Source organism: Melospiza georgiana, chromosome 11 (assembly GCF_028018845.1).
Source record: "Melospiza georgiana isolate bMelGeo1 chromosome 11, bMelGeo1.pri, whole genome shotgun sequence".
Taxonomy (NCBI): domain Eukaryota; kingdom Metazoa; phylum Chordata; class Aves; order Passeriformes; family Passerellidae; genus Melospiza; species Melospiza georgiana.
In genome coordinates, this window is record NC_080440.1 from 7,617,335 (window position 1) to 7,632,713 (window position 15,379).

A 15,379-nucleotide genomic window follows, 5' to 3' on the forward strand; every position below is an offset into this window, starting at 1 on the left:
TTTGAGGGCTGGGTTCAACATCACCCTCAAACCCTCTGACAGCCCCCAAAAGCCAGACTGAAATCAGTGCAGCTGCATGACACAAAGGGCCAAATCACACAGCCTATTTCTAGTGTGTTCCCATCTGTTTTTAAGATGCATTCTGATGACTTCTCTTTTTATTAACAAACTTCATGATGGACTGTATCTGTGCCACTATTACTCTGTGCTAGCTTGGCTATCATCTGTCCTCTGTGCGCTGTACTCTGGGTTATGTGATGGGGATGACATTGTGCCCATGCTTGGTCTGGTGCAAGTTCATATTGTTTGACAGCCACACACAGATTCCATTTTAATGACTGTGAAACTGTGTCCTCAGGCACTAAATACCCTTAAATCTGGGGTGGCTCACACAGAAAAACCGAGTGCAGTAGCTGAATTACAAACAACTGGTGCCAATCACTCTGGGAGATCTCACCAGAGCTGAGAGCTGGTATCAAAGTAATCTCTCAGTATTCCATAGATTCATCCCCTACCTAATTATTCAAATTCTTAAGCACTTCAAATTAACATTTCCCTTGGACAGTATATCTGGCTGACACTGCAACTATTACCTTTTGTTCAGTTTCATCAGGGTAATACTGAAAGACAAGACAGCTTGGGCTGAACAAACGATTACATTTCCCCTTCCTAGTGGCTATGTCTTTTCATGCATAACACCGGGAGAATTCGGTACAAAAAGTTATGCTAGGGAGTAATCAAACCAAAGATGTGATCTTACATGGCACAACTGATGAGTTCCTGTTCTTCTCTTTGTTGCAGTCTTTCTGAGCACTGAAGCATTCCACGTATTTTGAATTACACTGTGTAACCAGCTGAAAGAGAATAAAGTAGTAAGTCAGCCCTCAGAGCGCTCTAAATGAAGAGAGGAGGTTTCTTTGCCAACTCCTGCAAAGATGCATTAGTAGAAGAATAAACTGCATTGTTAAAACTTGTTTAAAGTACTCAAGTTTCCAATGGAAATCATCCTTTTCATACAACATGTTTAATAGATAAAAAGATCTCTGCAGCTCTCAGCTTTGCAACATCCTGCATATGAAATACATCAACATGTATTTTCACAGAACACTACATTTCATTATCTTTGAGAATATATTTCACAGAATTTCAGATATGTTTAGTCAGAAGCAGGTCTTGAGGAATAAAAGCTACCAAAATAAAGCAACAAAACTTTAATATTGTATTTTATTTTTTTTTTTCCAAAATAATAGCCAGATCATTCCTGCAGAATGTCTTTTTTTTGCCAGGCCTTTGGGGAACCCACCACACTGACATCTGAGATCTGAGGCCATGGGCTACATTCTCTGGTCTGCCATGTTCATTCTGGGCTGCCTAGAGGCACAAAGAAAGGCAGATTTGTATTTGAATACTCCCCCAGTACATGAGGAAACTCTGCCAGAGCAAAGAGAGCAAAGGTGGCTTTCACATCTCCTGCACTCACACCTTGTTGCTCAGTGTCATTTCACTCTAAGATGGTTGAATGTAAATTGCTCTACTGGGCCATGAGCACAAGTTATTTTCTGCCAGCTCTGTAGCAGCAACAGAAACAAGAGAGAGATCTCTAAGATCTCATAATTGTTGCTGGTCACATCCCAGTTTGAAATGCACTCTAAACAAGACAGCACTCAACTCATCTGTGCACTGGCATAAGCCCCATTAGAAGTTATGGGGATTCTAAATAACTGTGCAATGTTGTCAGAGAAAGTAATTTCTGAAAATGGCACTTAGGGTTTTTAAACTTTGGCACGAGTCATCAGAAAACATATAATTTATACATATAATTTAGAATTGTTTGTAAAAGTGCAACACTTTTTAAAATAACAAATCTTTGCCTCCTCCTGCATTTTCTGTGTGTGCTCTTGTACTTGTTCCTTTAATTTAGTAATTAAGCATCTGGAATGTCTTGAGTGATGGAGGAATACTGAGATTCCTACAAGTGAATTCAGATTCATTTTTTGAATAGCTTCGCACCTGGTGTAATTTAACAGCTTCAGTTCCTTGGGTAGTTATTGGGTAGTTATTAACTGAGTGAGTTTAGCTGTGAAAACAGATGTCATGTGTCTCCTTATGAGACAAACTCTCACAAAATATTTTACAATTTATTCAAATAAAGTGCAGTCAGAAAATCTCAGGTTTCAAATAAGAGATCAGGGAAAAAAAAATGACTTTGGCTAGGAAGGAAGCAGCTATCACATAGCAGGAAACACAGCAAGCATCATGATTAGCAATGAGAAAGGCATATTGTGTTTCCTGGTCTTAAAACATTTGTAATTCCTTATCTACACTGATGAAATAGTAGATGGTGCAAAGAACCTCATCTCTTGTCTCTCCCCATATTTGTATGCTTGAGAGCCACACTTCCAGCCAAGCTAACCACAGACTTGGGCACATCCAGGCTCCCTTGGGGACAGGGAGACCAGGAGCACAGTCCCACCCAGTGTCCCTGTCCCTCTTCTCACCTCTGACTAAACAGCATGAGCACTGATTTCCAGCAGTGCAGCTAGGACTGTATAGGACTGAACCTCTCAAGATGTTGAGCTGTGCTGATCAAGTTTTCTGGTTTGTTCCTTAGCCATGACGATGGACAGTGAAGACAGGCCATATAAAAGGAGTAGCAGCATTAGGTGCCTCTGGATGGCAGTGATTCAGCCTTACCTTGAACTGCTTTTCTAGCCTTGTCTTCCCCCCTATGCCAGGAATGAGGATGGTGTTGACATAACTGTGCAGCTGGTTTGCAGACACTTCAGTCTCCTTCCCAAGGATGGCTTCCAACAAGGCATCATGAATAAAAATGTACTGCTCCTAGAAAAACATCAGAATGTCAGGTGGACATTTGGAATAACCTAAAGGGATGTCTTTGTCTGAGAAGCAGTGCACACTAAAGGAAAGGGTGTGCAAACCAAGCCACTCATGCAAATACTGCCAAATTCTGAATAAATATTTAAAAATGTAGCAAATACAACTCTGAATAAGCCAAAACCAAAATCTGAAGTTACTGGTCTAAAAAGAGAGAGATATTCCACTGCAGAAAAATATCAGTAATATAATCAATTTTTACAGGGAAGTAATTGGAAAAACCTATCATCTTTTTGATTACAATATAAAAATGAACAAGGCTTTAAATTCAACCCCAGTGCATTTTTTACCTCTGTCTGGACGAGGTAGTTGCGCTGCGTCCTGATATGTTTCAGGAAACCCAGGACATTAACTGTGCTTTTGTCTTTTATCTGCTGCAGCATACTGTCTATCACAATGTAGGTACCAGTCCTGCCAACACCAGCACTACAGAGAACATAAGAGAAACCCATGAAACACAGACAGATGAAAGCAAATGCAGAAGTAGCTACAACAGAACTAAACAAATATTCACATATTCCTGTTCATGGGCTTCCATTTTCCTCCTAGCTTCAAACATTAAAGTTTCCCAACAAAATATTTTGGATTTCTGGAAATACTACCAGGTATATAATTCCTCCCTTCTGTGGGTATTTTTGTGCTCCAAGAGGAGGCTGAACACAATACAAGCCATCACACCTGTGCCAGCAGCACGAGGATAAGGCTGCTCTGGTCCTGGACTTCACACTCTGGCTGTTCACACTTGGCTCCTGTTTCCACTGCTGCAGTTACAGGTGTTGGCTGGATGAAGCCATAGAGAGGTCCACCCCTTGCCAAGCTGCTGCTATGCTGGAGTGCCAGGGTCGCTCCAGGCTGTGACATGGCTCTGGCTGCCTTCAGCCTGGAGGTAAACTTAAGCTGCACAGTGGAGCTGGAAATGAAAGTGATATCACCCCTTTGGGAAGGTATAAAGGGGGACTGGCTAATCCTGTGGAGCCAGAACTCCTTATAGTGAATGATGGCAGCCTTCGGCCCATGATGGGCTCCCAAAGATGGGAGCTCTTCAGAGATTTTCTGTTTCTGCTGAGGAAAGATCTGTAACCCTCATCATCCTCTCCTCTTTGATACAGTGCTGTGCAGCCTCCTCACAAAGTGATGAAGACCACATCCCTGAACCAGTATATTGACTGATCTATTGCTGTGACTGCAAGTGCTGGTGAGGGTGAGTGTGGTTCATTGGCAATTGCATTCCCAGGTGTCCATGTTGGTTCCCAGCAGAGGTGATCCTGCCCTGTCCATGCACTGAACTGGCAGGCTACAAACAAGCTTTGACCAAGGAGCTTTCCAATTCCAGTGCAATCTAGTTCAGCAGTTCATGGCTATAGCAAAACCCTCTATCAGCTGGGAAACTTTTGCTTTGGAGCTGTTTTAAGAGGCAGGCAAAGTAGAGCTCATGTCTACATGCACCCCAGGGGCTGACACACTGCTGCTGTGTTAGTAACCTGCAGTGTTCGTGTTAGGTGGCACAGAAGGGCACACCCTGAGCTCTGTGCTCTGGCTGTGCTTGCCTTGGGTGGTTTGTCACAGCCTCCATACCTGCAGTGCACCACCACTGGTCCCATGTCCGGGGCTCTGGCTGCCGAGGATCTCCTGACGAAGGTGAGCACGGGCAGCGCGTACTCGGGCACGCCCATGTCAGGCCACTGGGTGTAGTGGTACTGAATGACAGTCCTCTCGTTCTGCCGCCCTTTGGGGTTCCCCTTCTGACCCTGAGTACGAAGGGGGGCAGAGAAAAGAGAGAGAGGAGGGAAAAGAAGCATAAAAATATCATCAGTCCCTTCTGGCTTGCTCAGCTGCAAAAGTGCTGGACTCTGACAGAAGAAACCTGCAGCTCTGCCTGCTGATGGGTGGAGACAGAGTTTGAGGAAAAATACATGTGGGAAGAGGTAATAACAGCAATTACAAGGACACCAAAGCTGCGTGCACTTGAGAAAAAGAAATACAGGCTAAACCTTAGCAACAGGTTCCTTGTAATCCTGTCTTTACTTACTTATTTCCCACCCACCTGCCTCTCCAGGCTGCCTACACCAACGCTGAGTTTTGCTCTGGTGTGCCTTGCATCCTACCCAAGCCAGAAGAGGCCTGGATGGGGGCAGTGAGGGCTTGGCTCACCTTTTTCATCTTGGTGTTCCTGACGGTGAAGCGGCGCACGGTGTAGCAGGCGTGGACGTTTGTGCTCTTGAGCGTGACGATAATGTTGCCGTACTCCTCGCTGTTCTCCGTGGGCCAGTACTGATCACACTTCCTCTGAACACAGACACAGGTGGGTGAGTTGGGTAAGGGCCTGAGCTGCTGCTTTGTATTTGTGACTAGAGCTTTTTGAAAAAAATCATGGCTTAGGATGTTGTGGCATTCACATTTTCTGAAAAATCCCTTCGCCCAGGATTTTTCTCCTGGGAAGCTGAGAAGGCTCAGAGAAAAAGGAAAACAATTTTATCTTATTTGCTTCTCCTCTGTTTTGCTCACATGTGGAATATGTTTGGAGATTGTTTACCACAGGTGATTGTTTCATTGGATTCTGGTGTGAATTGTTTTCACTCATTGGCCAATCACTGCCAAGCTGTGGACTCTGGAAGACTCATGAGTTTTCATTATTATCTTTTTAGCATTTTGTAAGTATCATTTCTGTATTTTTAGTATAGTTTAATATAGCATTCTTTAATATATTATAGTATCATAAAATAATAAATTAGCCTTCTGAGAACATGGATTCAGATTCATCATTCCTTCCTTCATTGGGCACCCTGCAAATACGATAGGATGTGTCCCTGTGTTGTGTTACTTATGTGTTATGCATCACCCCAGGCCATTGAAAACAAATTCTGCCCAGGTGATTTGGGGAAGTGTTAAGGAGCAACTGCTAACAAATGAGAAAATCTCTTACTCTTCCTTTTTCAACAAGGTTCGTGATCATGACAATGATTCCTGTATTTTGCTCCCAAATCATCCTCCAGAAATCTTCAAAGGTAGACTTTAAAGGTCCCTGGGTAGCAATGTAGGCTTTTGCTTTGTTGTAACCCTTCAAAGAAAACCATAATGCCAAGTGAGATGAAAGCAGTATCATGGCAGAAAAATTAATATTTTAGAGGTAACAAGAAAGGTGCTTTTCTAATTCAGAATAGTGAGGAATTTATAGCAAAATTATCAGGTGAAGTTGGAAAATATAATCACATCACAAGTGACAATACTTCCTTCTTGTGGAAGGATTCAAAGGTGGAGCAGAAAAAAACCATTAAAACAACTTACATCGACATAATTAGCATTAATGTAGTCACTGTGCTTAGAATCTTTCCCTGGTAAAGGCCTTAGCTTCACCCTGCTGTGATCATCTGCAGGACAAAAAACAAAGCAGAGAAACATTAGGGAAACATGCTACAGAACTACATTTCCTGGGAATCAGGGCTGCCCTTACTAATACACAGAAGAGATTGGCCTTGGACTGGAGTCAAGAGGGAGATGGGAGTATCTGTTCTTGGTCATCTGCTCATGTGCAGGTTTTCATCCTCCACATCCCTTAAAGTATGTAGTTCATGCTGGGACAGCTTCTCTTTTAGGGGCACTGGAGTCTCAGAAGCACAATTTCTAGAATCATCTACATCGCTCAGGGTAGTGAGATTCAAAGAGCCAGGGCACCCCATGGGGCTGTGAAACGCTGCCTCTGCTTGGCTCAGCTCATCATCCTCCCCTCTGTGCTGGGCTCACACAGCTCTGCTGGCTCTGGGAGCTCAGTCAATGTCCTCACTCCTTCCCCACCATCAGCACACCATGAGGACAGACTTGAGGCTGTGATCTTTAGCTCCTCTTTTTGTTTCACTCAAATGCTTGACTCCGCCTTAAAGCAGGAAAAAAATCATAGTCCTGCTTCTAGGCAGAAGCACTGGGCTGTGTGGTGCTTCCAACTCATGCAGAGATGAGACATGTGAGCCAGCTTTAAGCATAAAGACTGGTTTCATTTGCCTTCCTTGAGGACCAAGGGAGAGAGAGGATCTTCCAGTGATAATCTGGAGGACTGAAATGCCTGCTTCAATACTCTTTCAATGTCATATCTCTGTACCTAGAGAGATGAGACTTCTATGTGTAAAATCAGAGCTGGGGCAAGCTCAAAGAATGCCTTTCTTTGGCAAGTCTTTCACAGGTCTGGGAATTGGTCCTCAGCCAGTACCTTGATTACTACTGAAAATCTGTTAGGGATGTGTATTTCCTTCCTATGCCATCAAAAGCATTCAAGACTTACTGCAATGTTTATGAACATTGTGAACTTTTTACCAGTGGGCTCTCCATGTCTGTCCCTAAACCACAGTGACAGTTGCATCTGCCATCCATTCCACATAAGAGAACAACAGGGAAAAAGCTACTGCACTTCCATCCCAGAATTTGCATTCCAGAGCAGAGTCCAGATTTGCAGTTCTCAGAGGGATACAGGCAAAGCCTGTTCTGTGCTACAAAGATCACTATTTGTCCAAATCCTACACAGAGCTAAAGCAGTTTGAAATACAGCAGAAACACTCTGTAAGATTTAGCACCTTTGGGACTGTAGGGTAATCCCAGGAATCATCAGTAAAACTCTTTGCTCCTCCATGCACTTCCCCTAGGCCAGTTTTCAGGCATTAGCAGGCAGGAGAGCTCTGATCATCCATTTATCCCAGTTATTCCTCTGCAAAATTTTACACCAAACTTCTACAACTATGCTTGGACATTCAAGCTGTGAAACATTTCAAAACAAAAGCTGGAGTGAAATCCTGGCCCCAGAGAAGTCAAAACATTCACTGCTTTTAACAGGGAAAGGACCTCCCAGCCAGACTTTCACATATTTATTATACCCTGTGTAATGATGTACCCTGGGCCACCTGCCTGTCCCAGTCACACACACACTGCAGGAGGAGAGTGCCCTTTTGGGTTACTCATTGTGCTTAGGCCAGTGCTTACTTACAGGCCAGGATGTTGATGTATCTGTTCTTGTGCTTGTTGTCGGGGTGGTTGGAATGCTCTGCAGTGATGTTCATATCAGCCGTACAGCGCTGCACTTCCTAGGCACAAAGATTATTCACATAGGAAATTTGTCAGTCCAAAAAAACCTTGAGTTTTGTATCCTTTTGCAACAGCTCATGGAAACCATGTCAAATGTATCAGAATTTTAATTGCTGGGTTAAACACAGAGTCTTTCAGTATTGTCCTGTATGTTGTGGTCTCACACTGAGCCATGTCAGCTGTCCCTGGTCACACTCATAGGCTTGGGGACAAATGAGGACCCTGAGAGCACCTGAGCACCCAGCTGTCCCCTCTGACCACCAGTCCATCACCTTCTGCTTCTCCTGCCATGCCCCACTCTGTCCCTCCTTGGGGAGCTGAGATAAGGTCCCTCAGATGCAGAGCAATGTAACAAACTAAGAACAAAAACCATTTCAACAGAAGACTTTTGATGGCTGGACAACTTATCTGCTTATAACCTCTCAAAATGGGGTTTCTGACATTTAAGTTTGGCACTGACCTTTTGGTAGTTCTCTGCAGAGAGATGCCTTTTGTAAAGCATAAATAAAAGAGATCTCAGAAGATAACAATGAGGGCTTTAAATACCACTGCCTGGATGCTGATTAACAGCCCTGATCCAGTGAAGAGAAGGTTGCACCCATGTACATTTACAAAGCAGAGAGAGACCAGGGTGCTCATGAAGCCAGAAATGCAGATGTCTGTCTAGCTGGGGCTATAGGTTAAATACCCAATTCCCTTGGAATTTTTAAGTACTTAACCTATCCCTTGCTCTGTTCAACAACAGAATACAGAGCTGTTGAAATGGGGCAATGGAAGGTCTTTTCTTTTACTCCAAAGTGAAGCAGCCACTCCCCTAGAGAGCTACACCCTTCAGACTGCCCTACAAACTGAATCACTCAGGAGCCTTTTCAGTTCCAAGATACACCTTTGTAGTATCTGTTTAACCATAATCCTCCTGAAAAGGATTTATCACTAGCATAAATATTGTCACTGGCATAAATATTATCACTACCATAAATATTCTTCATTTAAAGACATATTTTAAAAAAAATATTAAAATTTGAAGTTTACGAAGTTGTGGAAGAAATTATATTTATTCAAATCTTTTGTGACTCTCAGAAATTGCACGAAACAGAACCAATTTCCCCCCAGGATATGTGAGGAAGTGCCAAATTACTTTGTACTTCAGACTTTAAAAATAACAGTATAGAACCTAAGAGGCAAAGTCATTAGGAGCTCACAGCTGCTACAAAGATCACGAGCTAAGTGACAGAGAAAAATTATCACAAGAAATGCTATACAAACAGCAGATGTAGGAGTTCAGCATTATGCAGACATTTCACCAAGGACTTGCATAGCAATTTTGATATCTTCCCCAACATTTACATTTTAAAAGTGCAAAGTATACTAAAACCTTGTACGTTTTATAGCTTTTATATCCATGTGACACTCTCAAATAACAATTGCTTCTCTCTCTCTTCCCAACTCTCCACAGGGAGAAACATACTGTGCTCAAGGAGATGAGCTGAGCAAAGACAAAGACGAATCAAGCAAAACTCTCAGCTGGCCCTAATGGAATTTTCATAGTTCCACTTCTATCAAATAAAAAAACCCCCATATTAAAGTGTTTTCTTCCCCTAATTCTGCCTGTCAGCTCCAGTAAGCAAGGGATTTCAGATAACACAATAGGCAGGATCAGTTCAGCCTAAGTCATGGCTAGAAGAGCAGAAATATTTACATGTTAGGTTAATTTAATGTAATTTTGTTTTATCTATATTTTTATTTAGAAATCATACAAAATCACTGCTGTACTGTTACTGGTCACTCCTAAAAAATACCCTGCCTGCTTCTGAAAAGCCTCACATCAAACCCTACATCCCTGCATCACTATAAAATTCTTTTTAGAAGTTATTTGCGTTGAAAAATTTATGCCAAATGCTGTAGAATTTAATACAGATTAATCCAATAAGATTCTGTGGAGAATACTCTGAGAAGTTATAGAATTTAATAGGGAATTACCTCCCTGCTAAGGAATTTTCTCTGACAGTTTAAATACTACATAGTAAATGTATCATTTTCTATTAAATTCTATAGGATTTTTCCATAAGGGAATTGTTGGGGAGGTTAATCATTTTAATTAACCTTTTTATGTTGATGGTGACTGTTTCCTCAGCTGTACATGTTCCCAGCTGGCCAATATAACGTTAATAGAAGAGGAAGATTAAGCTAAGATGGTGAAAAACACAGCAGTGGAAAAGGAGGTCTGATGCTGTGAGAGCTGATGATCTGAAAATGGCTTTTCTTAACACACAGCATTCTAAATGGTTTTTAATACCCTGGAAAGCTGTTGGAATGGTGGATTCCTATATCTACACAATGCAGAAGCATAGCAAAAGGAGACTGTTACAGAAAAGCTTCCCCCTTGCCAATATACCTCAGCTATTTTTGTCTTTTTAAAGTCTTCAGCCCTGCCCTGCAGCCCAGGACACAGCCAAGGCTTTGGGACACTGCAGCTGCCAATGAGAAGGAGCACATCCTCCAGCCCCAGCCTGGCCTGGGTTTGCCTGTGCCAGACCCCAGATGGGGTTGAGAGCAGAGGGTGGGTATCCACACTCTCCTACCCTCTGAGGCTCATCTCTCCCAATCCTAACAGCAAATTACTAAACCACAGGCTCCCCCCAGCAGCCAGTAAGGCATAACTTCACATTCCTCTGTTATTGAAGCTGAGCTGGTTGCCTTTCATCAATGCACAAAAGCTGCAAGGAGACAAGACTAGCTGCAGTCTGTTATCTGTGCCTCTGTCCAGAGTATTATTTACCCCTTGGCAGAAGAGGACACCCTGGTGTTAATAAATAACACCCTGGAGAAAGTCTCCAAAAGTCCCCATCTTAATGATGCCATTTTACCACATTTATGTATATCACATATTTACTTTCCCAGCATTTTCTGTTGCTTTTGCAATGAACACCCTGAGATTTCTAAACCTTACTGGCTACCAAGTCCTTCAGTGGCACTAAAAACATCACCATGATTGCATTACTACTAAAACTCATGTTTGCAGGCAGGTCACCAGGTCAGGGCTGCTCACTGCAGCTCAGCCTAAACAGTCCTCTCCCAGCAGGAACAAAACTCTTACTGACACTTTGGAGTAGGACCCATAGTGTTTGTATCACCATGTTCATAATTCATCCATTAACTTTTCATCTCATCTCATCTCTAGAATATTTCCTTTGGCTTTCCTTAATCCTGCTTAGTCTCCTCCACTGATTTTAATGATGGCTGGCTTGCACACTGCTGCTTCTCATGTTTAACCTCCCAGAACACATTACTGTCCCAGGATGAATGGATACAGGCTTTATTCTGTCCTTTCAACTTAATCATTGACAACCCTAGAAACCAAAGTACATGGTTTCAATTGACTGTTAGTTACTGTAAGAAGTGTTCTAGTCTATGCTATTATGGCTAATTTACCTTTTAATTATATTGTCCATGCTAATGCTAATTGGAATTTGATACACCCAGGTTTAACGACCCATTTTAATTGCCTTTCTGAAACAAGTTACAGATTAGTTTCTTCTAAACTTCAAAGAATTTCCATTTAAGTGTAAAATCAAACTGCTCCAGTATAAGGTTCTGAGCAGGATTTTTTGCTACAGTGGCTGAGCAGGAACTCGGTCTCTTGATTTGGCCTTACAAAGCACTGAGCACTGCTGCTGCTGTTTCCCATTACTTGAGGCTGATGTCCTGGCAGGGGCTGAACTGTGAAAGCCTATGAATAGCAATGAGGAGTCACAACAAAAAAAGGATCCTAATCTGAGCAACTAAACCTGAGAAGATCCATAGCTGTGTTTTGATATTTATGTTGGTATTTTTCAGCGTGGAAGCATCCACCCCAATATCAGTTTTGATCTATTATTTTAATCCCAAATTACAAGAATTCTGTGGTAGTGCTCTTTCTGTTTGTTTTATCACAGCAAACATGAAGACAGCATACCAACAGAAACTGCAGATAGTATTTGAAGATATCCCCCAGGAACAGTGTAGATTTCTGCAATAATTTAGCACGGGTATAAACTCTCCTACAGCACTCGAGAGAGAGGTGACTTGGGGACAGCCTAGAAAGAGGTGAAAATAAACAAACCAAAAGGACTCAACACAGGAAAAACATCAATAAGGAGCTAAAACTCCTGCAAAATGCATGAGAGAGGAAAGGATGATGGGGCAGAGGTCTCAGAGTCTGACCAAAACCTTGCATTGCCCAGCCAATGGCTCATCCAAGGGAGGCTTCCAGGCACAACCCTTGGGAATGGCTGTGGTGCTGTGGTCAGTGATAGAAACCCCAGATATCTGAACTGCTTTTACTGCTTCTCTTCATCTCTTAATTCCCAACACCAGTTTCTCAGGGTAGGTGAAGACTGAGATAAGAATTGAGAACTCCAGGAAGGCCCTGTTCTGCAGCAATCCTTCCTCCTCCAGCTTCACAGTGCTGCTTCCCTCTGGCTCCAATACAGCAATACAAAGGATGAGAATACCTCTAATTAAGGCAAATTTGGGCTAGGTTATAAAGCATTCCCAATGCAGTATTGCCTGCTAACAGCATGCTTTTAAATGGCATCTTTCTGCTGCCGAATTCCTTGGCATAAATGCAGCTATAAGCATGATCCTGGTGTGAACTGTGTTTAATCTGTAAGGGATGCCTGGATAACTGCACTGGGTTTTTAGTATCTCAAGAAGTGTGCAAAGTGCAGCATTATCTCTTTTCAATGCAGCCCACTGCTAACGTTCTGAGGTCCCCAGTTAAAAAGAGCCGGTGACCCCTGCCCTGAGCAGCAGCAACCATGAGAATAACATTAGCAAATCCCTGCCACATGGCTGGAAATATAGATTTATGCTATTTTCTTACATTTCAGGCCATTTAGAAGAAGGTGCCACTGGAGTATAAAGATATTTTCAATTTATGTGATGAGGGAGCTAGACAGCCTGCCTCTGAGTTCAGCGAGCCTGTTCAGACTCCAAATTGGCAATGAATCATTGTGCTCACATGGCCACAGGCAGGAGAGGTCTGCAGAGATTGCATTCCCCTCTCCAACTGCTCCTGCAGCAGCACTGACCAGCCCACTCCAGAATTACAGAGGAGGGAAGTAAAACTCCCTGATCTCAGAAATCCAAATGCTGCATTAAACTGTAAAAATTCACAGTTAGCTTTGGGGATGGAAGGTGATTTCTTGGCTTAGTGTTCCTTTCTTAGAGCAAAAGGACATGATTACTCAAAAAAACTTACTGTGTTATTCCAGTAACCGGCCAGGGGGAGGGAGTGAAAAGCTCTGCTGTGGGAGGTGGCACTTCACACTCTTTTTGATACAGGAATTGGAAGGGCACATGTCCTATATAGTCAGGCTATCAGGGGAATAGAGAATGACAAATGTGACATCAGTTTTTAAATTGAGATCCAGAAGGGGTTTTTGGCAGCCCACCATATCTGACTTCTCTGTGGGGCAAACTGCAAGACTCCACAGTTGAGGAGCAGAGCTGGTGAATGCCTTCAACACCTTGGGGAGAGGTCCCTGAAGAAGTCTACAGGCTGCCAAAAAGAGAGCAGCATATCAATTTCCAAAATGTGTGAAAAGGCCTCTCAGAAAATATTACTTAAAAACCTGTTCTGGTTTTGGAGCAAAAAGAAAACTCTCCTTTGTGCACTAGCAGGGTGGAGGTGGGACTCACCTGCCCAGGAATTTCCAGTGTTCAACTTACACTGGTGGCACTTACAGGAACCTCACCTATTCATAGGTGGACTTCAGAGGAGACAAAGTGTGTTTACAGTACCAAGTTATTCTGGATAATTAGAATGAAAGCTATTTTTGAAGGGAAGCTGAACAATCTCGCAGCACTGAGTGGCCGAGTGACAAAATGGCAAATGAAATTCAATGTTGATAAATGCAAAGTGATGTACTTGGAGAAAATCAACCCTAACTATACATACATGCTGACAGGTTCCCAATTTGCTATTGCCATGCAGTGATGAGGCCTTGGGGTCACACTCAATGGTTTTCTGGAGGTGTCAGCTGAGTGCTCAGTAGTTGTTAAAAACCAAATACTATGTTAGGAAGGAGAAAAGTAATAGAAAACTGAAAACGTCACTGAACTCTGCATTAAAACCACCTGCCATATTCTGTGTACAGCTGAGGTCTTCTCATCTTGACAAGATTATGGTAAAGGGAGATAAAAAGGTACAGAAGGGACAATTCATTGCAAGTCTGGAGAGGCTTCCCCCAAAAAACGAAGTGAATAATTTAGATTTCTTCAGATTTGAAAATGGATTATTAAGGGGAAATATAACGGCAGACAGAATGATGTGAGTAAACAAGGATGCACTTTGTAATGCAAAAAAAGTAGGAGGCACCAAGAGAAGTTATTCAATATGAATTAAAAGCAAAAGGAAGTCTGTTCTTGTGGAACCAATTGTAGAATTCATTGCCATGGGATGCTTTGGACACCAGAAGCCTAAAAGGGTTCAAGAGACAGAAATTTATGGAAGAAAGGTCTATCAAAGACTGTTAAATGTAATGATACCATGAAAATCTCTGGCTAGACAAGGAATAGCTATAATCTCTGGCTCAGGAAGCCTTTCAGTCTCTGTTCAGTCTTGCCCTGAAACCCTGCCTCAGTGCCCCTGTAAAAGTCTGGTACCTCATCCTGTACACCACAGCAAGACAGGGCTGGAGCTACCTGAGAGCAAGCAAAAACCTTCCCTGAACATTTTCAGTCTACTACTGAACAAAATCCAAGGCTGAATACAAAGAGTTATGACAGAGAGCAGCACTACTGATGCGGGATCTTTATTTTAAAAAGCTATTTGTTGTTCAATACTAAATTGGGTCCTGTATTTCCAATTTATATCAAAAATTGAAAATACACAGGACTCAAAGGAAATCTTTAAAATTCTCTATATACAAGAAAGCCCAGCTATCATCAGACAGTAAAGCTGGCTACTTGCACTACGATTACCCAAAGGGAATAAGGATTCATTTCAGATGTACTTTCCAAGGGAAGATTTGTGAGTTCAAAGTCCTTTTTTCCTCTGCACATAAAATGCTTCCTAAGCACATTCACAAAATATTTAGCTGTAATTACAGCTCAATTTAAGAGAAGGGGGAGTATTCACACAATTTACTTTTAAAGGAATCTTCCTGTAAAAACCAACCTAACACAGCCCTAAATATGCTGCCAAAAACACAGGAAGTGACACCAAAATCTAGCAACAAACAAGTGGAGGATGTTCACCTTCCACATTGGGTAGTGTTTGTGTGTGCCTAGCTTAGTCTTTCCTTTTGCAGCTTCTACCTTAAACCTCCTGCCACAGAAATTTCTGAGGAGATTTTTGATCAATTTCTTTCCTTTTTAAACAAAATCTCATGCAGTGACTGCCTTTGGGAGGATTTATTTATTCTGCACTATT

The 15,379-nt window shown here is 42.3% G+C and overlaps 1 protein-coding gene across 1 annotated transcript in view; it reads right to left on the reverse strand.

Moving 5' to 3' along the window:
- The window catches only part of PTPRG (protein tyrosine phosphatase receptor type G), a 390,728-nt gene that overhangs the window by 12,123 nt on the left and 363,226 nt on the right, over positions 1 to 15,379 (reverse strand). The window contains exons 16-23 of the mRNA XM_058031858.1: positions 7,865 to 7,961; positions 6,181 to 6,263; positions 5,819 to 5,953; positions 5,047 to 5,181; positions 4,471 to 4,643; positions 3,186 to 3,321; positions 2,695 to 2,841; positions 761 to 854 (exon numbers count right to left, since the gene is read on the reverse strand). Coding sequence (XP_057887841.1) covers positions 761 to 854; positions 2,695 to 2,841; positions 3,186 to 3,321; positions 4,471 to 4,643; positions 5,047 to 5,181; positions 5,819 to 5,953; positions 6,181 to 6,263; positions 7,865 to 7,961 — 1,000 coding nt within the window. The remainder of the gene's footprint in view (positions 1 to 760; positions 855 to 2,694; positions 2,842 to 3,185; positions 3,322 to 4,470; positions 4,644 to 5,046; positions 5,182 to 5,818; positions 5,954 to 6,180; positions 6,264 to 7,864; positions 7,962 to 15,379) is intronic.